At 42.5% G+C, this 23,022-nt stretch overlaps 1 protein-coding gene across 1 annotated transcript in view; it reads right to left on the bottom strand.

The window, feature by feature from the left end:
- KL (klotho) overlaps positions 1 to 22,200 on the bottom strand; it is a 35,095-nt gene extending 12,895 nt beyond the window's left edge. Inside the window, exons 1-2 of the mRNA XM_084879505.1 lie at positions 21,305 to 22,200; positions 214 to 724 (exon numbers count right to left, since the gene is read on the bottom strand). Of these exons, the coding sequence (XP_084735631.1) occupies positions 214 to 724; positions 21,305 to 22,120 (1,327 nt within the window). The 5' untranslated portion in view covers positions 22,121 to 22,200. The remainder of the gene's footprint in view (positions 1 to 213; positions 725 to 21,304) is intronic.
- Positions 22,201 to 23,022: the final 822 nt, after the last annotated feature.

The following is a 23,022-nucleotide window of genomic DNA, read 5'->3' as shown; positions in this document are numbered from 1 at the left end:
GTTTTTGATTTACAAAATGTGTTTAAAAATTATTTAAGCTTCTTAAGGTCTTAAATGAAAAAGGTGTTACATAGATGTATTCTTATTATTGCCAAAATGAATTTCTACATTATGATTAAAAACTATAAACTCACATAGTTTATTACAGATAATCTTAAAGATTGTTTTACCAGGGGATTTTGGTAAGAATTAGAATTTTATCCCAAATCTTACCTTTTAAAGTTTCCATTATAAATTTTTTGAGGTAATACATATATTTGGCATCATCCCTCTTGGTGGTCCCTGAGACAAACCAGCTGTTTTCCACAATAAATATTTGAGGGTGGTTATATTCTAGGTCAATCCAGGAAAGCAGTTGCCTCAGGCTGGGAGATTCTAATTGGCGGAACTTCATGCGAGGATCCAATAGTTGAAAACTCAAGGTTGGTCCAAAGGAAAGAGCAAAAAAGTCAGCTGTGCCTTTAATGAACTTTTTCTCAGGTTCAGTAAAAGCAGGCAGAAGAGATGAAAGATTATTCTTCATGCTTTCAGGATAGTCACCATCAATAAATATGGGTTTGGCAAACCAGCCTAGAACAAAGTCAAGAGATTTTTGACATTCTTTGATGTTGTGGTCTGTCATTCTTCGTGGATTGATCCAGTGGGAACTTAGGGCAATGGACACCTGGCCACCCTGAGTTGGACGAAAAGTAGTATTGTAGAGATGCCAGATTTTGGCATGAGCCTGAAAAGAAAAAGAAAATAAAAACATGAAAAACTTATTTATGATTGTGAGGAGACATATATACATATTTGAATTCCAAACCCTAGTTGTATCTGTTTCTCATCAAACTTAACCTAATGACTAACTCCACAATGTAAAAGTCACCTGGAATCAGTAAATTACTTCAGAGGTAGGTCAGCCAACAGTGAGCTACTATCCTGATTGGAATTATTTCCATTGTTTTTCAGCAGCCAGTGGGAAATGTATATTTCTGGTGTTGAATGTATAGTTATTATTCATACTTTAAAAAATTAATGAAATAAAAATGTTATAATACCTTACTGCTTAATTAACTTTGTATTATGTACTTTTTAATTAATAGACTTGGTGAAAAGAACCAATCCCAAATCTGTGATTGTACCAGAAATCTCTAAATAGGATTATTATTATTATTTTTTATCCTAAGAGACTGGGAATTTTCAGGTTGACTCAAATTGTTGAAGTCAATTTTATATTATGTACCCATCTCTCAGAGCTAAAATTCTAACACATGTTCTCACAATCTTTGTTTTTCACTAAGAAGAATCAATGCATAAATTAAAGGAGTAACTCCAGTATCTAACCTTAACCCACCCACCAGAACTCTGGAACAGTGCTGACTTCCCTCAAGACCCAGCATTCAAAGTACAAGCAAAGCAAAAAAACCAACAACAAAAACAAAACACAAAACAAAAAGACACAAGGAAATACAGCTTTAGGAGACCTGATGTCTGTAGTTAGTCAGCACTCAGCCTGGAGTTTTCCTACAGCAAAGAAATGAGCTTTGCTTCCATAATAGCAACTTTATACTCCCATAAAATCTTATTGACTTTTGATTTCTTATTTTAATTTGTTTCTTTTTATTGATAGTGAGAATGATATGAGGTTTCCTACTTTACTTGAATTGTTTCTCTTTACTTTTAGATTCCTCAATTTACTCTATTTTGCTAAAAATATAAGTGCTGTTTATCAACTTTTTACTCCTAGTATATCATCTTTAAAAACTTATTCTAACTCTGTTTGACCCAAATTCTCCAAAATGATCATGCCAGTTTTCATTCCATTTCCTAGGCTCTTTCACTCAGTATGCCTAATATCCTCTTTATTTTTTCTGAATAATCTTCTGATTAGTTTAGTATGGGTGTCCAAGAATGGCATCATTACTATTCTTATGAATTCAGCCAAGCATTTCAGTGGAATAAAATAGTTTATGTTGAACTTTTATTTTTAGTGTCTTAGTAAATATGTTTCATTTCATTGAATGTATTTTGTGCGTGTGTGACCTGAAGCAGCTATCTATATGCCAAGAAGAAAATGGAGAATAAAATGTTGATTCAAATAATAGTGACATTTGTGTATGTGATTCAAAACTTGGAGCTTAATTGTGCTAAACTGCTGGCTTTCTGATGTCTTCTACCCTTTTCTGTCTTCCTCTGTTTTGACACCCAACTCTTCTTTCCCACTTACAAAAGATCTCAGCCTGACATTTAACAGTTGAACAGAAAAGAAAGAGAGCTGTTCACACTAGTACTCAGGGCTTCAGACCAGGGGACTTTATTAATTTGGCCAATTGGAGGCCTACAACAATTATGCCTTAAATTTTACATATCTCTACAGAATAAATGCTATAATGGGTAGAGTGGGCATCAGGCAAGAGTGAGAGCAACCCAAGAACATCTTAATCTGGGTAAGTTTTTCAGGCAGCTGAAATCACAGTTATATAATAGAATTGTTTACAATCATGGGCTACTACTCTAACCATAACTACTTTGACATGGTTCGGAGTGAGTTGGGCAAGAAAACAAAAGACCTGAGCCATATAGCAATACACATCTGGTATTTGATGTCAGATAAAATTCCTGCTCCATCATGTTTAGCTACCTCTTTTACCACATTACTTAGCCTGAGAAAGTGAGATTAACTTTCCTGTGTCTTTCATGAGGTTATTATGAGGATTAAATAGGATAATTTAAATAAAACACCTAACACAAAGTTTGCATATGTTAGGGTCTCTATGAACATTTGTTCCTTCTGTTCCTAAGGGATGAGCAAACCAAAAAGGAAGATGTTGCAGCTAAGGAAACACCCTCTGTTAAGGAATCATGTGATGCAGTGACATGTCCTGTGGTTTGGATTAGAAGAGGTTTGGATCCCAAGTCCTCTATCCATGACCAGTGTGAGCTTCAGTTATTTCTCTGTAAAAATGGAAATAGCATCTATTCTCCTGGAGGGACACTGTGAGGATTAAATGACATGATGCAAGTGAAAACTTATATCAAGTTGTTTATTATTTAGAAAGTATACATTTGCAACATTGGAAGGTACAATAGTTAATTTTATGTCAACTTAACTGGGTTTAGGGAACCCCAGATGGCTGGTAAAATATTTGTTGACAATTTAAGCTACTCATGGTATTGCTGCCTCAGAACCCATTTTGTTCAATCATGCAGCCTCAGGGACTTAAACAGACACTGGACTTCATAAAAACACATGCCCTAGAAGGCGGCCTGCAGAGTCATAAGAAATTGTGAGTTCCTGATATGACTTTCCCAACAGCTCTTGTGATTGACAGTCTCTCCTTCCTCCCTCTGCCTGTGTGCCTTATGCACCTCTTATATAAGACTCTTGTGGGCTTACCAAAACCATCTTTTGGTTTGAATTGACCAATTTGGCTCTAGCCCAAGAACTCCAAATAAAGGCATGTATCCCAAGTTTGTTCTCTCTCTCTCTCTCTCTCTCTCTCTCTCTCTCTCTCTCTCTCTCTCTCTCTCTCTCTCTCTCTCTTCTGCCTTGACATCCCTGTATGGCCCCTTGAGGCATGCCATGAACAGGCTCCAGAATCTGTGAGTAGCAAACTTCTCTATATTAGTTTCTCTTGTGCCGTTTCTCCTGTGCTCTGTTGTTAAACCTGGGGTCGCACCCTATGTTCCATTTAGCAAATGTTAATTTAACAAGACGATAGCAACATCATTTCTGGGTATGTCTGAAAAGGTATTTCTGGAAGAGATTAGCTTTTGAATTGGTAGACTAAGTGAAGAAGATCACCCTCACCTATGTGGCTGGGCATCATCCAATAGAGCTCGGAAAAGGCAAAGGAAGAATGAACTTGCTCTCTGATTAAACTAAGACATCCATCTTCTACTGCCTTTAGTGGACATTGGCTCCTTTGGTCTTAGGCCTCCAGAAATGAACTGAAACTTCACCACCAGCTTACCTGAACCTCCAGTTTTCAGACAGCAGATCATGGAACTTCTCAATCTCCATACATGTGATCCAATCCCTCAAAATAAATTTATTTCTATATATCTATATTTATCCTATTGGTCTGTTTCTCTGGAGAACCCTAACTAATATAGAAAGCATCTTAGGTACCATTTAGCTTAACCACTTGCCCCATTCCAAACCCCCCCGCCCCCCCACCCCCCGTGTATATGTTATTTTATTGCTCTCTACAACAACACAAATTGCAGGTCACTTCATGTATGGCATCTTATCCAGGAAGTCCCCTCACCCCCTGCTATCCCACTTGCCATGCTGAGCTGCAAAGCCTTCCTCTGGATGCCCTCTGAATCTTATGCAAACTTTTCTTACATCATGTGGAGAGCAGCTACAGTGTTTGGGCAGGTTCAAGCCTCGGACTAATGAGAGGGCATAGTTCTCTCATGGCCACGTGGCAAGTCCCAGCTTGGAAGGCAGAGCCCTCCCAGCACAATTGTACCCAACGGCTATGGTTGTAAGCTTGAACCTAGGGTCCAAACATGTGATCCCATGTGCCTGAGTGATCTGGGCTTGATAGAGTTCAGGTACATGTAATTGAGTAGATTCGAAACCCATGAGATTGTTGTAACCAAGCCCTTATTTTGCCTCATGGAATGTGGATATAAAATAAAGACTCGGCTTACAGGCTGTGGTGCTGTTGCTAGCTCTCCATCAGAGAGGACAGCGTCCCACCCAGATGCAGCTTTCATTCTCTTGTCTGTCTTTTCTTAATCCTTCACTGCCCCTCTCAGTGTCACCGAACCTGGCTGAGCTGGCTCGGCACATCATCACTTATTGCAAAAATGATTTGCCTCCTAAGCCTGAGCTAAGCTCCCTAAAGAGTTCCCTCATTCTTTTCCTGGTACATGGAGGCCCCAGTGTCTATTAAACTTAACCAAACTCTGCTCTTTAACTCCTCATGGGTTCAATTCTTTTTCAAATGGTAGATTTGAATAATCAAATACTACGAGTTGTAGGAAGGTCACCATTTGGGATACTAGCAAGTAATAATGATTAATTGAGGAGAGTTATGTTTGGTTTTGCACAGCCTTCTAATTATTCTTGGTATGGTAATCTTATAATATTTTTATCTTAAGATTGAAATTTAATAAAGCTATTGATATGGACTCATAAGAGTATGAGCAAGAATGTTCATCTAAATGCTTTTCTAACAGCAAAATATTGAAACCAGTTGAAAAGTCCAATATTCAAATAAATTTATACCATCATATGCATGTTTTAATACATTTTAGTGTAACTAAAGAAATATAAGAAATGCTACTACTCATATATTATAAATAATACAGAAGAATGTGAATTAACATGTAACATATATTCCTAAAAATACTAACTGAACAAAAGAGCAGGTTACAAAGCAATATTTAGAGTTTTTTATTTTATTTTTATTTTTTTTATTTTATTGACTTTGCACCAAGAGGAATTGAGAGGGACAGAGAGTTAGAAACGTCGATGAGAGAGAAACACCCACCAGCTGCCCCCTGCACACCCCCCACTGGGGATGTGCCCGCAAACAAGGTACATGCCCTTGACCAGAATGGAACCCGGGACCCTTCTGTCCGCAGGCTGATGCTCTATCCACTGAGCCAAACAGGTCCCGGCAATATTTAGAGTTTTAATAGCATTTTTATTAAAGAAAAATATGTATGTAAAGATCCAGAGGACTTATAAATTGTTAAAAGAGGTTTTGTAGTAGGCTTATTGGTGGTATAATTCTCTTCATCTTGCTTATTTGAATATTTTTCATTTCCTAACATATACATTGAGTGGCCAGATTATTATGATCTCTGAATGCATAGTAATCTGGCCACTCAGTGTGTGTGTGTGTGTGTGTGTGTGTGTGTGTGTGTGTGTTTATATATGTACATATACACACATACACATACACATACACATACACATACACATACACATACACATACACATACACATACACATATACATATACATATACATTTGACCAGCAGGCAGGCCGGCCAATGACCCATGTCCCCTCCCACTGGCCAGGCTGGCTGGACCCTACCCATGCACGAATTCATGCACCAGGCCTCTAATATTTGTTCTCTCCTGGTAGAGGGAACAATTTGCATATTGCGCCGATTGGGGCCTCACAGCTGCTCGATGGTCTCCTCTGCTGTGGGTTTTCCAGGCCTCAGAGAAGATCCTCTTTTCTTGGTAAGATGGTGTAATTTTCCCTCTGAGCCCATAGCAGCTCCGCAGGGCTGGCTGCTTGGTCAAGAAATCCTATCCAGAAGATCCTTACCTTCTTTTAGAGTTCTGCTACCCCTTAGCTTGCCAATCAATACTCCCTGTGCGACTTAGAAGCTGCTTCTATTTATTCTGGGATTAGGCTCAGAACAAGTCCATCTGATCAGTCACCATCTTGTCCTAATTTAAATTCTTTATTGTTCAATGTATTACATAAGTCTCCTTTTTCCCCATTGACCACTCCCTGGGCATCCTCACCCCCCAGCACATGCTCTCACCCCCCACCCACGTCTGTGTCTGTTGGTTATGCTCATATGCAAGCATAAAAGTACTTTGGTTGATCTCTTACCTCCTCACCCTCTGCCTTCCTTCATGAGTTGGACAGTGTGTTCGATGCTTCTATGACTCTGCATCTATTTTTGTTTATCAGTTTATGTTGTTCATTATTTTTCACAAATGAGTGAGATCATGTGATATTTATCTTTCTCTGACTGGCTTATTTTGCTTAGCATAATGCACTCCAGTGTCATCCATGCTGTTGCAAATGGTAATAATTCCTTCTTTTTTATAGTAGTGTAGTATTCCATTCTGTAGATATACCACAGTTTTCTAATCCACTCATCTGCCAATGGGCACTTAGGCTATTTTCACATCTTAGCTTTGCTGCTATAAACAAGGGGTGCATATATCCTTTCTGATTGGTGTTTCTATTTTCTTGGAATATATTCCTAGAAGTGGGATAACTGGGTCAAATAGAAGTTTCATTTTTAATTTTTTGAGGAAACTCCATACTGTTTTCCACAGTAGATGCACCAGACTGCATTCCCACCATCAGTGCAAGAGGATTACTTTTTATCTTCATCCTCACCAGCACTTGTTATTTATTCTTGACTAGTAGCTTAGTGCATGAGATTCATGCATGGGGGTGGGTTCCCTCAGCCCAGCCTCTGCAATTGGGGACCTCTTGAGGAATGTTCAACGGTCGGTTTCGTCCCATTCCCACAGGGATCAGGCCTAAATCAGCTGTCAGACTTCCATCTTGCAATCTGGGACCACTGGCTCCTAACCACACACCTGCCTGCCTGCCTGATCACCCCTAACTGCCTCTGCCTGCCTGCCTGATTGTTCCTAACTACCTCTGCTTGCATGCCTGATCGCCGCTAACTGCCCTCCCCTGCCAGCCTGATCTTGCCCCCATACCCTCCCCAGCCGGCCTACTCTCACCCCTAACTGCTCTTTCCTGCTGGCCTGATTGACCCTAATTCCCTCTGCCTGCCTGATCACACCTGCCCTCCCCTGCCAGCCTGATCTCTCCAACAACTTTTCTCCGCTGCCTGCCTGATTGCCCCTAACTGCCCTTCCCCTGGCAGCCTGGTTGTCCCTAACTTCCCTCCCCTGGTAGCCTGATCTCGCCCCCAACTGCCCTCCCCTGCTGGCCTGATCATCCCTAATGGCCTCTGCCTTGGCCCCCACCACCATGGCTTTGTCCATAAGGAAGTCAGATGTCCTAAAGATGACTGATCAACCCGGTCTAATTAGCATATTACCCTTTTTGCAATATAGATAGCCATTCTGACAGGAGTGAGATGGTACCTCATTGTTGTTTTGATTTGCATATCTCAGCTGATTAGTGACTTTGAGCATGTTTTCATATGCCTCTTGGCCTTCTGCATGTCCTCTTTAAAAGTGTCTATTTAGGTCCTTTGCCCATTTTTTGATTGCATTGTTTATCTTCCTTTCTTAAGTCGTAAGAGTTCCCTATAAATTTTGCAGATTAAAACCATATTGGAGATAACACTGGCAAATAAGTTTTCCCATGCAATAGGCTTTCTTGATGTTTTGTTGATGGTTTCTTTTGCTGTGCAGAAGTTTTTAATTTGATGTAGTTCCATTTGCTTATTATCTCCTTAGTTTTCATTGCCCTAGGAGCTGTATGAGTAAAGATATTGCTACAACAAATGTCTGCTATTTTGCTGCCTATGGCTTCCTTTAATATTTTTATGGTTTCCCATTTTTGGTTTAAGTCCTTTAACCATTTTGAGTGTGGTTTGTGTGTGTGTGTGTGTGTGTGTGTGGTGTAAGTTGGTAGTCTAATTTCATTTTTTTGCATGTATCTCTCCAATTTTCCCAACACCATTTATTGAAGAGACTGTCTTGACTCCATTGTATGCTCTTGACTCCTTTGTCAAATATTAATTGAGCATGATGTCTTGGTTCGATTTCTGGGTTTTCTATTCTGTTCCATTGGTCTATATGTCTGTTCTTGTGCCAATACCAGGCAGTTTTGAGAACCATGGCTTGGTAATATAGCTTAATATCTGGTATTGAACCTCTAGCCAGGCTCACCAAGAATCAAAGAGAGAGGTCCCAAATAAATAAAATCAGAAATGAAAGAAGTGAAGTAACAACCTATCACACAGAAATACAAACAATTATGAAAAAATACTATGAACAACTATATTTCAACAAAATGGACAACCTAGATGAAATGGAGAGATTCTTAGAAACATACAAGCTCCCAAAAGTCAATCAAGAAGAATAAAAAAAAAACCTTAATAGGCCAATAACTACCAAAAAAATTGAAGCAGCGATAAAAAAATCTTCCAACAAACAAAAGACCTGTTCTGGATGTCTTTACAAGGGAGTTCTACCAAGCATTCAAAGAAGAACTAAAACCTATATTCCTCAGACTATTCTAAAAAATTCAAGAGGAAGGCACATTTCCAAGCTCTTTCTATGAAGCCAGCACTACTCTAATCCCAAAATCAGATAAAGACACCACAAAAAAAAGAACTACAGGCCAATATCCTTGATGAACATAGATGCTAAAATACTCAACAAAATTCTAGCAATCGGATTCAGCATTACGTTAGAAAGATTATATACCATGACCAAGTGGGATTTATTCTGGGAATGCAAGGATGGTACAATATCTGCAAATCAATAAACATGATATATCACATAAACAAACTGAGAGACAAAAATCACATAATCATATCAATCGATGCAGAAAAAGCATTTGACAAAATCCAACATACTTCCCTGATAAAAACTCTCAGCAAAGTGTGAATAGAGGGATCATGCCACAACAAAATAAAAGCCTTATATGACAAACCTGCAGCCAACATCATACTCAATGGGCAAAAACTAAACTCATTTCCCTTAAGAACAGAAACAAGACAGAGATGCCCACTATCACCACTCCTATTCAATATAGTACTGGAAATGCTAGCCATAGCAATCATATAAGAAGGAAAAATAAAAGGCATCCAAATTTGAAAAGAAGTAAAACTCTCCTTGTTCGCAGATGACATGATACTATACATAGAAAACCCCAAAGACTCCATCAGAAAACTAGTAGACCTAATAAATGAATTTGGCAATGTAGCAGGATACAAAATTAACACCCAGAAACCTTTGGCCTTTTTATACACCAATAATGAACTTACAGAAAGAGAAACAAACAAACAAAATTTAATTAAAACCAATCTCATTTATCATTACACCCACACACAAAAAAATTAACATACTTAGGAATAAACTTATCTAAGGAAGTAAAAGACTTGTACTCAGAAAACTTCAGGACATTGAAAAAAAGAGATAGAGGAAGACATAAACAAATGGAAGAACATACCATGTTCAATGATTGGTAGAATCAACACCATTAAAACTACCCAAAGCAATCTACAGATTCAATGCAATCCCCATTAAAATACCAACTGAGTATACTTCTTTTAAACATCAAGTTGTGTCCATCCCTGCCTCATGTTGCTCAGTTAGTTAGGCAAAATCCTGTGCATTAAAGACTGCTGACTTGATTCCAGGGCAGGGCACATGCCTGGATTTTGGGCTCTATCTCTGATAGGAGGCTTGCAGGAGACAGTTAATCAATGTTTCTCTCTCACATCAATTTTCCTTTCTCTTCCTCTGTTTTTCTCTACCTAAAAAACAATTTTTAATTAAAAAAATAAACATCAAGCTGTATCCAGAAAAATTACTTGATAATACTGTGTTTTATGTAAAATCAGTTATTTCAAAATTATTTTAAAGTATTTGGTCAAATGCTACTAAAAATATTTCAAAGACTTCATTCCACTGAATGCTACAAGTTTCAATGAAGAAGTTAAGAGGGATAATTTCATTTCTTTCTTCTAAAATAACAAGAGGATAATTTATCCAGTACTTTTGCCATTATTATTACTACTAGAGGCCCAGTGCACAAATTTGTACGTGGGTGAGGTCCCTCTGGGTAGCCTTCAGGGATCGGGCTGAAACCCGCAGTCCAATGCTGCCTGCAGCTCCTAGCTGCCATTCCCACTAATCCAGCCCCACTGTGCCTGCCTCAGGCTCACACCCAATCATCCTGGTCAGGAGAGGCTTACACTACCACAGCAGTGCTCACAGCCAAGAGCCCTGCATCTGGCACCCTCCCAAGGGGAGTGCCCCATGGGATCAGGCTGAAACCAGCTTTCTGACAGCCCCTGAGTGGTCCTAGATTGTGAGAGGGTGCAGGCCTGGCTGAGGGAACCACTGGTCATGATCTGACCAGGAAAGGACCATGAGAGAGCTCCAGGGTGTCTGGCCCATCTCACTCAGTCCCAATTAGCCAGACTCCAGAAGCAAGCTAACCTACTATTCGGAGTATCTGACTCCTGGTGGTCAGTGCACATCCTATCAAGTGGTGGAGCAACCTTAGCATATCATTAGCACATTATGCTTTGATTGGTTGTTTGGTTGTTCTGCCATTTGGTCTATTTGCATATTAGTCTTTTATTATATAGGACTATTACTAGAGGCTCAATGTACAAAATTCGTGCATGGGAGGTGTCCCCTCAGCCCAGCCTGCACCCTCTCCAATCTGGGACCCCTCAGGGATGTTCGACTGCCGGTTTAGGCCCCAAACCAGCAGTTGGACATCCCTCTCATAATCTGGGACCACTGGCTCCCCAGCTGTTCACCTGCCTGCCTGCCTGATCTCCCCTAACTGCCCCCCTGCCAGCCTGATCACCCCTAACTGCTCCCCCCTGCAAGCCTGATCACCCCTAACTGCCCCCCTGTCAGCTTGGTCACCCCCAACTGCCCTCCTGTCAGCCTGATTGCCCCTAATCCCTCCCCAGCAATCTGGCTACCCCTTTCTTCCCCCATGCTGTCCTGGTTGCCCCAACTGCCCCCCTCTGCTGGCCTGGTCACCAATAACTGCCCTCCCTGTCCCCCACCTGTTGGCCTGGCCGCCCCATACAGCCTGCTGCTCAGTCGTTTGGTTGTCCCTCACTACCCTCCTGCTGGCCTTGTTGCACCTTGCAGCCTGCTGTTTGGTCATTACTGTCACTGTGATGGTGTCCCGGACAATTTACGTATTCCTCTATTATTAATATAGATTATTATTATTGTTGTTGACAATAAATCCATACCTCAACTCACTTTTGTAGACCTCTTTATGTTTTCCAAAACATGTTGACATTCATGATTTTATTTTAATTCTCAAAATATATCTGGGAGGTAGGTGGTATGGAAGAGACAGTTGGTTGCCCTGAATGATTTGTTCTTACATTATTTCAACATAATAGAATTATTCTCTGAGCACAGGGTTCCACAGGAGACAATAATTTCCAGGCTCCTTATACCATGTGACTGGGTCCTTCCAATAGGATGTGAGTGGAAAAGATAGTACAGCCTCCAGGTCAGCCATATTCTTCCTCTTCCTCTCCTTCCCTGTATAATGGAGGAAATTGGGATATTATTTGCCCTTGGGATGCACAAAGATCATATACCTATCTAGGCAGGAATTTTTTCAGATTCTTCCTCACTCTGAAATTCCTTCCTAAAATATGTGTAACTATCTAATTTGAAAGAAAGAAAAAGGGCATATTGAAATAAGCACAGATTATTTTACATCTACATTTATCCCTTCATTAAAAATTGTATTGAGAAGAACCAAGATGGTGGCATAGATTAAACACCTGAACTTGCTGCCACACAAAACCACATCAAAACTAGAACTAAAGACAAAGACAAAACAGATATCATTCAGAACCACAGGAAGGCTGGGTGAGTGGAAGTTATACAAATAGAAGGCAATAAAAAAGCACACTGAGACTGTGAGGAAGTGTGGAGGTATGGAGATGCACGTGGAAATGGGCTGGCAACTGGGTACACTGTTGTCTTTTTCAACTTGGAGAGAGATACAAGCTCCTGACTGCTCTGAACTCCAGTTCTATGTGAGACTCTGGGGACCCAGATTCATACAGGGAGAAACTGGACTGTCTCACATTGGGCCAGAACATGAGGGCAGCTTTCTCTCAGAGGTGCTTGCAGCAATCATTGTTCCTGTATGGTGCCGCAGGACACAGAAACCCAGGGACCTCTTCGGGGCAGGGGGGCAGGGCTGACAGTCAGCCATTGCTGTTTGCTCTGCCCTGGTATTTCCCTGAGACCCCGCCCAATCCAATTTACAACCCCACCTAAGCTGTGTGCAGAGGCTTTTGCATATGAATAGCCTGGCCTTTGGCAATCTAAAACCTAACAAACTGCAGCTGGGCCAGAGAGTCCCAGAGCCTCCAAAAGAAGGCCCAAGGCTGGATAGCAGCTTGTATTGCTTCACAGCTGGGCCTCATCTGGGCACCTTCAAATCCCAAACAAAGAGGAGGTATTTGCAGATCTCTCTGTAGCTCCTGCTTGGTGGCCTCAGGCAGTGGCTGACTTTGCACCTCATTGGAGATCCAAGAACCAGTGTACCCAGTGGTGAGAGTGAGACCATCCAGATTACAACTCTTCACATCCATAAGAAATACACACAGGGGGCAGACTCAGTGAGCACCAAAGCCCCACTGAAGCAAATCTTTCTCCATAAGGTGTCTCCAGCACAGAAGTTCTTCCATTATAGACACAACTGATCCTCACAGCCAATTGGGCCGGAGGTCAATACCTTCTAGTGATACCAACAGCAATCAAGGCTTAACTACAACAAGACTGTGTACACAGCCCACAAAGGGGTGCACCAAGAGTGTCCACCTCAGGTAATTAGGGCGGCTGAGCCACTGGGCCCTATAGAACACCCAGCACACAAAGCCATTCTATCAACACAGGGAAGCAGCCAAACTGTGGAGACAAAGAAACAGGTCACAAATGACAGAAATGGAGGAAAGAAAACTACTGGATATAGAAATCAAAACCATGATTATAAGTTTACTCAATAATCTTCTGGAAACCTCCGAGAAATTTAGTGAGACCCTCGAGGATATAGAAAAGGACCAACTAGAAATTAAGCATACACTGACTGAAATAAAGAATAATATTTAGAAATCCAACAGCAGACTAGTGGATTGCAAGAATCAAGTCAAAGATTTGAAATGCGAAGAAATAAAATTCCAACCAGAAAAGCAAAAAGAAAAAAGAATCCAAAAATATGAAGATATGGTAAGAAGCCTCTGGGACAACTTCAAGTATACCAGTATCCGAATTATGGAGGTACTGAAAGAAGAGAAAGAACAAAATATTGAAAACCTATTTGAAGAAATAGTGACAGAAAACTTCCCCTACCTGGTGAAAGAAATAGACTTACAAGTCCAAGAATCACAGAGAAATAAAAGGAACCCTAAACAAAAGGAATCCAAAGAGGACCACACAAAGACATATCATAATTAAAATGCCAAGGGCAAAAGACAAAGAGAGAATCTTAAAAGCAGCAAAAGAAAAACAGTTACCTCCAAGGGAGTACCCATACGACTGTCAGCTGATTACTCAACAGAAACTTGGCAGGCCAGAAGGGAGAGACAAGAAATATTCAAAGTGATGAACAGCAAGAAGCTACAACCAAGATTACTCTACCCAGCAAAGCTATCATCCAGGATTGATGGTTAAATAAAGAGCTTCACAGATAAAAAATAATAATAATAATAATAATAAATAAAAAAATAAAACTCTTTAAAGGAGTTCATCACCACCAAATAGTATTATATGAAATGCTGAAAGGTATCTGTACTAATAAAAGGGTAACATGCTAATTAGACCGGATAGACTGGACATCTTCTGAACACAATCCTGACATCCTTCCTGACAAAGCCAGGGCCGTGGCCAGCCTGCAAATCACCCACAGCCCCTCCCCAAGGCTAGCCCCGCCCCCTAGTGGCGACCACCACCCCAATTGGGAGTGTGGCAGGCCTCCAAACCCCTGGCAGCCCCTTGCCCAGGCCAGTCCCGTCCCCCAGCGGGGACCCCCCCACCCCAACTGGGGGCGTGGCTGTCCTGCAAACCTTCAGCGGCCTCTCACTCAGGTCAGCCTTGCCCCCAGCAGGGATCCCAACCCCAACCAGAGTCCCCCTTCAGGGCAGGCCAGCTGGCCCCTACCCATGCACCAGGCCTCTATCCTATATAATAAAAGGGTAATATGGAATTGACCCTAATGGCAGAATGAGCAGAATGACTGCTGGACCAGTCACTATGAAGTACATTGACCATCTCTTGGTTCCTTTCCCCACCCAACAGGCTCTGATTGCCTGATGGCTATCTGCCGCGGGTGCAGGACCAGAACCGGGCAGGAACAGCTGACCTCTCAGTCCCTTCAGGGAACCGGGGTGGGTGGCAGCAGGGGGGCGGAGCCGGCTGTGGGCAGCTGGGGAAGATGGCCTTGATCACAAACCAGGCTAGGGACCATAGCTGTGTATGAATTTTGTGCATGGGGCCTCTAGTTCTTTAATAAAAGGAAGAAGAAAAAGATAAAGATAAAAACTATGAACAACAAAGTGACAACAAATACAATACATATCTATCAGCGAGTGAATCTAAAAATCAAGAGAATAAAAAATATGACAAACAGAATAAACTGGTGAATATAATAGAATCAGTGGCATAGAAAGGGAATGGACTGACAATTCTCAGGGGGAAGAAGGTGCGGGAAGAGACTGGACAAAAGTCATACACCTATGGATGAGGACAGGGGCGGCGGGGGGGCGGGGGGGGGGTAAGGACAGGGGATAGGGTGGGTACCGGGTTGAGGGGATCTATGAGGGTGGGGGGAGAGAAACAACTGTTATAATCTGAACAATAAATATTTATTTTAAAATTTTGTATTGAATATTTCCTCTGTTCCCAGGGCTGAGACAAACAATTAAAATTTAAAAATAAACATTACTTATTCCTCTCTGATCTCAATGAATTACAAATGAGCACATGATCTGCTCTGTCTGCTGTTACCACAAAATGGAAGTATTTATGTCAACTCTTTGGAGCACATGTGTCAAACACAAGGCCCTCGGGCCAAATCCGGCCGGCCAGGCCTTGCAATGTGGCCCGCACCGCGCTGTCATCACTGCACTCCGCTGTCAGTTTATGACATTGTCAGTTTATGACTGTTCAGTAAACCATTCGGCCCGCGATTTAGGCTGGATTTTAGATTTTGGCCCCTTCTCTGATTGAGTTCGACACCCCTACTAGGATAAAAATGAGTTTATCCCTAGATAGCAGGGAGAAGAGGTATAGTGAACCTTTTTATTAACTTTGTACCAAGATATATCAACATAAGAGTATATAAATGGTAGAATATGATTATCTGTTTAAGTAGAAATTACAAATATCAGTTTGGAGTTTCCTCAGAAGATTTTATCTTTGATGATTCAGTAACAGTATGTATTTTTATTTACTCACTCTTTTATTTCTTGTCCTTCCAATAGATATGTATTCTATTATCCTTCTAAAGCTAAAATTTATGTTATGCTTTAAAAGATAAAATTCATTGAAAGAAAGGCACCTTTTATACAAAATAAGTATAATAAAATTCTGACTTAGAGTAATTGTATTGCTTGAAAAATTAAGATGAATCAGAAGACGTTTGTATGCAAAAGTCATGGCTGAGGACATATCCAGGTAACATAGTTGTACATTCATTAATTTTATACTTAAGAAGTGCACATTGGCATTATTTGAATGCTTAGTACTCTTTATATTGCCTCTTTTCTTCAACTGAAAATAATTGATATTGTTAAACATTGCTATGATTTTAAAACTATTTTATTAGTTCTTTTTCTCTTCTTAATTTTTTTCTTGGACTTGACTGTAACCTTCAAAAAACACTATGTTCAATCAGATATTCAAGAGGAGTGAGTCAAGCTCTTTGGGATATGCTTTATCTATTTCTGATTAAACATACAATTGGATTTTGTTGTATTCTATAAAATATATTGTTTCAGCCCAGTTGATTATTCCATTCATGTACTAAATACATTTTAATTAAATGAAAATTGGTATAACCTTTGCCGATTTGGCTCAGTGGATAAAATGTCAGCATGCAGACTAAAGGGTCCCAGGTTTGATTCCAGTCAAGGACACATGCTTGGGTTGCAGGCTTGATCCCCAGTAGGGGGCATGCAGGAGGCAGCCAATCAATGAATCTCTTTCATCATTGATGTTCTCTCTCTCTCTCTCTCTCTCTCTCTCTCTCTCTCTCTCTCTCTCTCTCCCTCCCTCCCTCCCTCCCTCCCTCCCTCTCTCCCTCCCTCCCTCCCTCCTTCCCTCCTTCCCTCCCTTCCTCTCCCTTCCTCTCTAAAATCAATAAAAATATATTTGGGGGGAAAAAGAAAATTGGTATCGTGCTTCCCAAAAGTACATAACATATTTATTTAATTTGAGCATGTATCTAGTAGGTAAATTGCCTCTCCTATTACTTGGGGAATGAAAATTCAACCAGATAACAAAGCCATTTCCAATTCATGTTCCTAAAGCCAGCCAGAAAACTTTCCCTACTTTGCATTTTGAAAACTTCTTCATAAAGTTCTATAGTGATTATAGATAGTTTTATAATTATTTGGAAATTTTTATAATGGAATCATCAATTTGATGAACCTTGAGCTTTTACTGAAAATGTCAGATCTATCCCATTATGTTTATTGATTTTCCTTTCTGGTTAGGATTTGGTACTTCCCACTGGAAAGTAGCCAGAAAGACTGAGAAAGAGAGCAAATCCTGGAAGCATCCTTCACAAAGCCAGAGTCAGGCTATTAATAGTCAGAAATCATTCACTGAGCACCCACCACGAACAAGAGGGAATTTTGGAATAACAGATGAAGTGAACACGGTTTCCTCCCTTAAGGAATTGCCTAGCAAGTGGAGTGGTGTAAGAAGGCAAATGATTAAATAAAGGAACAATGTAATGTGGTAAGAGCCATCACAATGAAGCATTGTGGGACTCCATAGAAGGAAGAAATAGCATTCGGGTGGGGTCAAAGGGAGCAAATTAGCTGGTTCTTGAAGAAAAGGTGAGATTTTCATAAACAAGGAACTTTATCTTATTCCCATTATTATGTCACCGAAAGAGGAAAGCATGAGGCCAGAGTGGTGAGGCATTACGAATTTATTCGATCATCCACACACCAGGTGGCTGGATGGCTCCAGCACCCAGTGAGGGGAGTCAGCGGCTTTTGAAGGACTTTTGGTAGGCTTTTTTCTGGGCAGAGACTTCTTTAGAATACCCGGAGGGGAGATAATGGAATGTAGTCACCACAAGTGAAATGTGGTCTTCAGCCAAAGGAATGTCCATAGTGAAGTGACCTGAAAAGCCAGTTCCTGGTTGAGGGGTATCAGTTCAATTACTTGATCAAACCTAACACCCATATAACAGTATCCTTGAGAAGATCCATCACTGCAGCGGGTGAGGACAGAAGCAAGGGCATCAGCTAGAAAACTACTCCAATTATCCAGGGAGAATGTGCCTACTGTCGTTTTAGATAGAGAGAGAAGTGGTTGGATTCTGGATATATTTTGAAAATAGTTGGAGCTGTTGATGGATTCAAAATAAGATGTGAGAGAAAAGGAGGAAATAAGGTTTGTGACGCCGCCCATCTGAAAGAGCAAAGTCGTCATAAAAAAACAGGAGATTGTATTTGAGTGTGTTCAATGTGACATGCCTTTTGGAAATCTAAGTAGATAAAACAGAAGTCTATTCATATACAGAGCTCAAGAAAAAGTTCTGGCTGGAGACTCAAAGTTATCAGTCATCAGGATATAGAGAGTATTCAAGAAATCACCTGGAGTGAATCTAGAGAAGATGCCCCAGGGTGAAGTCCTGGGCATGCCAATATTAGAGGCAAGGTGAGGAGGCATAAGCAAAGGGGACTGAGAAGGGATCAGCAGTGAGCTGAGAGAAGTAAGAAAGAACATGGTTCTGAAAGTCAAGTTGAGGTGTGTCAAGAAAGAAGGACGAGTGGTTAGATAAATATTGCAGACAGGTCAGCTTCTTCAACTCAGTCCTGATCCTCTCAGAAACCCATGGGCAGAATAAAAAACTGAGAGACTGAATTCCCAACTATAGGCGTCACTGCTAGTTTTGCAGAGATCCTCAAGAACTTTCAAGATCTGTGAAGGCACACAGTCTCTCTTCAAGTCTGAGAGAGGTGTGTTCTTTTTCTGTGTTATACACAGATGAGCAAAGCAGTCCAGCCTCCCAGAGCTAGTCAGGAAAATTCTCTCAGTTTTAAGTGCTGTTTCTTGTTTCTCCTCCTCCTCCTCCTCCTCCCCCCCCCCTCCTCCTCCTCCTCCTCCTCCTCCTCCTTCTTCCTCTTTCTTTCTCTCTCTCTCTCTCTCTCTCTCTCTCTCTCTCTCTCTCTCTCTCTCTCTCTCTCTCTCTCTCTCTCTCTCTCTCTCTCTCTCTTTCTCTCTCCAAGGTTTATCCCAATATCAGGAACTCACAAAAGATTCCCCCCTTTATTCATCCTATACTTTGGCCTGCCTCTGTCCTCCAGCCCAACAAACAATGATTCTTAAATCTCTGGGGGATTGGGAGGCATGTAAAATTTCTAAGAATACCAGAGGGTATTCTTACCCAACTTTTAAAAGAGTGGAAGCAAAGTACAGAACCAAAGGGGAGGGGTGCTGGTCAGCTTTATCCTTCAGTAGCATCAGATCCTCACATGTAAATGAAATGTGAGGAGCTCGGTGGCCCCTAACATCAACATCTAAGCCCCAGCTGGAATGTTCTATTAACAAAACTTGCAGAATATGTTTTACCTCTTCAAGTAAGGTCAAAACTTACCTATCCCCATCTCTGCAACACTACACCAAGAAAGAATATTAAAATACCTAATGAAAAAATTAAAGATATTCTTTGATAATGACAACTTACTTCATAAGATACGAAAGTGACTAAATTCCAAACCAAAGAAATTAATGTTTTACAACAACTAGCATTTTGATTGCAGCATCAGCAAAAGCAAGTATCACCTGTCACTAATTTCCTATGAATTCAGAGTCCACTGCATTTCTGGGAAGGATGGTTAGTGTTTGGCAAGGTTGTTTTTTATTGTTGTTGTTTTTGTTGTTGTTGTTTTGTGTGTGTGTGGTGGGGTAAGGATCCAAAAATATAACTAAGAAGCTAATTAAAGGGCTGTGAGTGGGCACAAGAATCAAAAGCATGCTGACTATATAAAATATCAGAGTACCAGAAAGCTCCTGCTGTCTCAATACCTTATTTTACATGTGAAATAATCATGTAAGTCACTAAAATAGCAACTGATGACTTTTATATACATATGGAGTTTATTACATGCACTTAAAAATATAACTCATGCGATTTAAATGTAAAGTGGTGATTTTGCAGAAATGGTCTTATTTGGTCCACCAGCTGGTCCTCAGAACTTTTTCTGGTATGGACTGAAATTTGCTTATGTCTTTCTCAGAAGAAGGGCCTGTTCTTCTCATACTTTTTTTTTTTATCACCAACCATAAAAAATGGTCCTTATGATCTTTTGTTTGATTCCTTCAAAGGATGCCCAAACTGAAAAGTTTATTAGCATTGTTCTGAAGTATGTTAATGAAAAGATATGTATCAATATGAAATCACTAACAACTAAATTTTTTTTCAAACAAATCCAGCATGCTTTTATGATTTGTGGCAGCAGATCTTGTGGAGCTGACATACAGTGTATTTAGCCATTATTACAACATCACTGGCAGATCAGAGCACTAAGTCAGCTCAGTAATCCATATGTGACACTTCAATTATCTGCAGCTTCAATTAAAAGTATTCAGAAGTGTTCTGTCTTGAATTCGTTCAAAATATGTGGCTTAATTCTTAACGAGTCACCAAAATACAGTCCCAAAAGTTTTACATTTAAACACTTTTATTTAAATGTTTGTACATACACATAAAATATTCTCTTGATACAAAACTATACAAAGTGTACCAACAACTGACATCATTATAAATGAATACTCATATCAATGAGATCTAATCTTGAACACTAAGTAAAGAAGAAAAAGGAGGAAGAATTTTTTTTGGGAGACAGCTTGATCATAGCATATCAACACTTTCTACTGTAAAGTTTTATTAAGCTTTTTGTACATGGTGTTCAAATCATTTTTTATTTTTATTTTATTTTTATTTTTTAGATTAAGAAAATCTTCCCAGAGGAATCCTTCCAACTGACAAGAGCATCATGGAAATACACTTGGAGGACATCTGTAGTTATGTGCTTTTAGGCTAGCTTTGTTTAAGATTATTTTAAGTGTTTTCACATCCTTGCCAATTAAATAAGGTTAAACAAAAGAACTTCCAAAGACATTTAACAGCTCTCCACGAAATGCGATTGACACCTTCGCATTTGCTGAGGTGCGTACTGAATCACAAGCAACACAGGTCTTATTGGATTAACATTGAACTCCTGCCACCTCCACAAACCCTAGCAGAGTAAAGCTGTCTCGGCAGCTTCTGAACAAACTTGTTCTTTCATCCTCCTCATCCTCCCCATAGCTACAAATAAATCCTCCCCGCCTTACATCGGAGGATTTCTCTACACCCAGAGAAAGGAGATCCCTTTTCTCCAGGAGAAACTGATTCTATTATCTTCCTGACAAATGGTCTCCAAAGGGCACTCACTCTGGGCACTCATGGGCGCACCCACTGCGGGATTTCCATCCCGTTCCCAACTCCACGCCCTCCAAAGAAAGCCTAAACTGCTCAGTTCCCCACCCCCCCTCCGCCCCGCACGGCCTTCCACGTGCGGCGCCCAAGTGATCACACAGACACCTCCGGCACCCCTCTGACCCTGGAGTCTGCAGAGGCCGGTCCCAGGCCCTGGCCCCTGAACTCACCAGCAGGAGGTTGTGCGCCACCAGGTACCCGAGCCGGGAGCCACCCTGGACGCCGGGGGCCAGGCGCCCAGTGGCGTAGCCATGCCAGGCCACCACGTAGGGGTTGTCGATGGTGATCCAGTGCCTGACCTGGCCGCCGAAGTGGCGGAAGCAGAGCTCGGCGAAGTCCCTGAAGTGGTCCGCCAGGGCGCGGCTGGCCCAGCCGCCGTAGGCGTCCTGCAGGCGCTGGGGCAGGTCCCAGTGGTACAGCGTGACCACCGGCTGCACCCCCAGCTCCCGCAGCCGCCCCAGCAGGCGTCGGTAGTAGCGCAGCCCCTCGCGGTTGGGGGTGCCCGCGCTGCCGTTGGGGAGCACCCGCGCCCACGAGATGGAGAAGCGGTAGTGGGTGACCCCGAGCTCCCGCAGCCCCTCCGTGTCGCGGAAGACGTTGTTGTAGCTGTCGCTGGCCACGTCCCCGGTGGCGGGCAGGGGCTGTGACGGGGCGCCCGTGGGCAGAGCGGCTATGGGGGCGCCTCCAGGGCGTGCCGGGGGTGAGTGGGTGAACGTGTCCCAGATGGACGCGCCCTTGCCGTGCTGCCGCCAGCCGCCCTCCGTCTGGTAGGCGGCGGTGCCCGCGGCCCAGAAGAAGCCGTCGGGGAAGGTGTCGTGGAGGAGGCCGGCGTCCTCGGGGGCCTGAGGGCGCGCGAAGCGGGCCCACGTTCCCACGCCGTCTCCCGGCTCCGCGCGCAGAAGGCGGCCGCCCAGGGCCAGCAGCAGCGGCAGCAGCAGCGGCGGCCGCGGGGGCCGTGGGCAGCGCGGCGGGGCGCGGGCTGGCATGCTGCCTGTGATGGGGCCCGGGCCCGCGCCTCCCTTTATGCCCGTGCCCCGCCGCGCCGGCGCGCCCACCCCCGCTCCCGGGGGCGGTTGGCAATAATTACCTGAGAGCTGGCGCCTGCCCAGCCTTGCAAAGGGCGGAGGGGGAGACAAGGGCGCAGAGACCAGCAGGTGCCGGGGAAAGGGGCGCGACAGGCTGCAGCATCAGAGAAAAGGCACCTGCTCCGAGGCACCAGTTCCTCTCTGCGCCTGGGAGCCGCGGAGGGACTGCGCCGCCTTCTCTCCCAAGGAGTGGGTGTTGGTTCGGGAAGTAAAGGCGGGAACCGACTTTCCCTGAGTCTGGCGCGGGGCCTTCGCCAGCCTCATGGGTCCGTGGACCCGGGGGCACCACTGGTTTTCTCTTTTCTACCCTTGGGAGGCTGAGAAAAGCTTTAGATTGACGTGATTAGAGCCAATTAGGAATTGGCTGCAGTCATATTGGGAAGGCAAGGTGGGGAGACAGGTCGGAACTTTGAATGTTGCAAAACAAGGAATGGAGGTGGACTTTTCTTAAAGCCTTTAGGTGAGACAGACACTTGGCAGGGCCCATGGCTGTCCTCCAGCCCCACCCTAGGGAGCCCTGGAGGAAGACATGAAGCTGGAAGGTTGTCTTAGGACTTTCCCTCTTACTGTGAGTGAGTGTGTGTGTGTGTGTGTGTGTGTGTGTGTGTTTTAAGTTGAAAAGTCATTCTTATTGAGGAATTTGGAGGGAAAGTCTCATAATAATAAAAATACTAAAGTTGAATGTAAAAAAAAATGCATTGGTGCAGTGCAGTGCCTGGCCGGGAGGCAGAGGGCGCGGGCTGGATGGCAGGAGAGAAGCCTCCAGAGGAAGGCGCTACAAGGCAAGCATCAGGGAGGGAGAA

Source organism: Pipistrellus hanaki, assembly GCF_964339955.1.
Source record: "Pipistrellus hanaki genome assembly, chromosome: 3".
Taxonomy (NCBI): Eukaryota; Metazoa; Chordata; class Mammalia; order Chiroptera; family Vespertilionidae; genus Pipistrellus; species Pipistrellus hanaki.
Note: the sequence above shows the minus strand (reverse complement) of the source record. Positions and strands in the feature narration are given on the sequence as shown.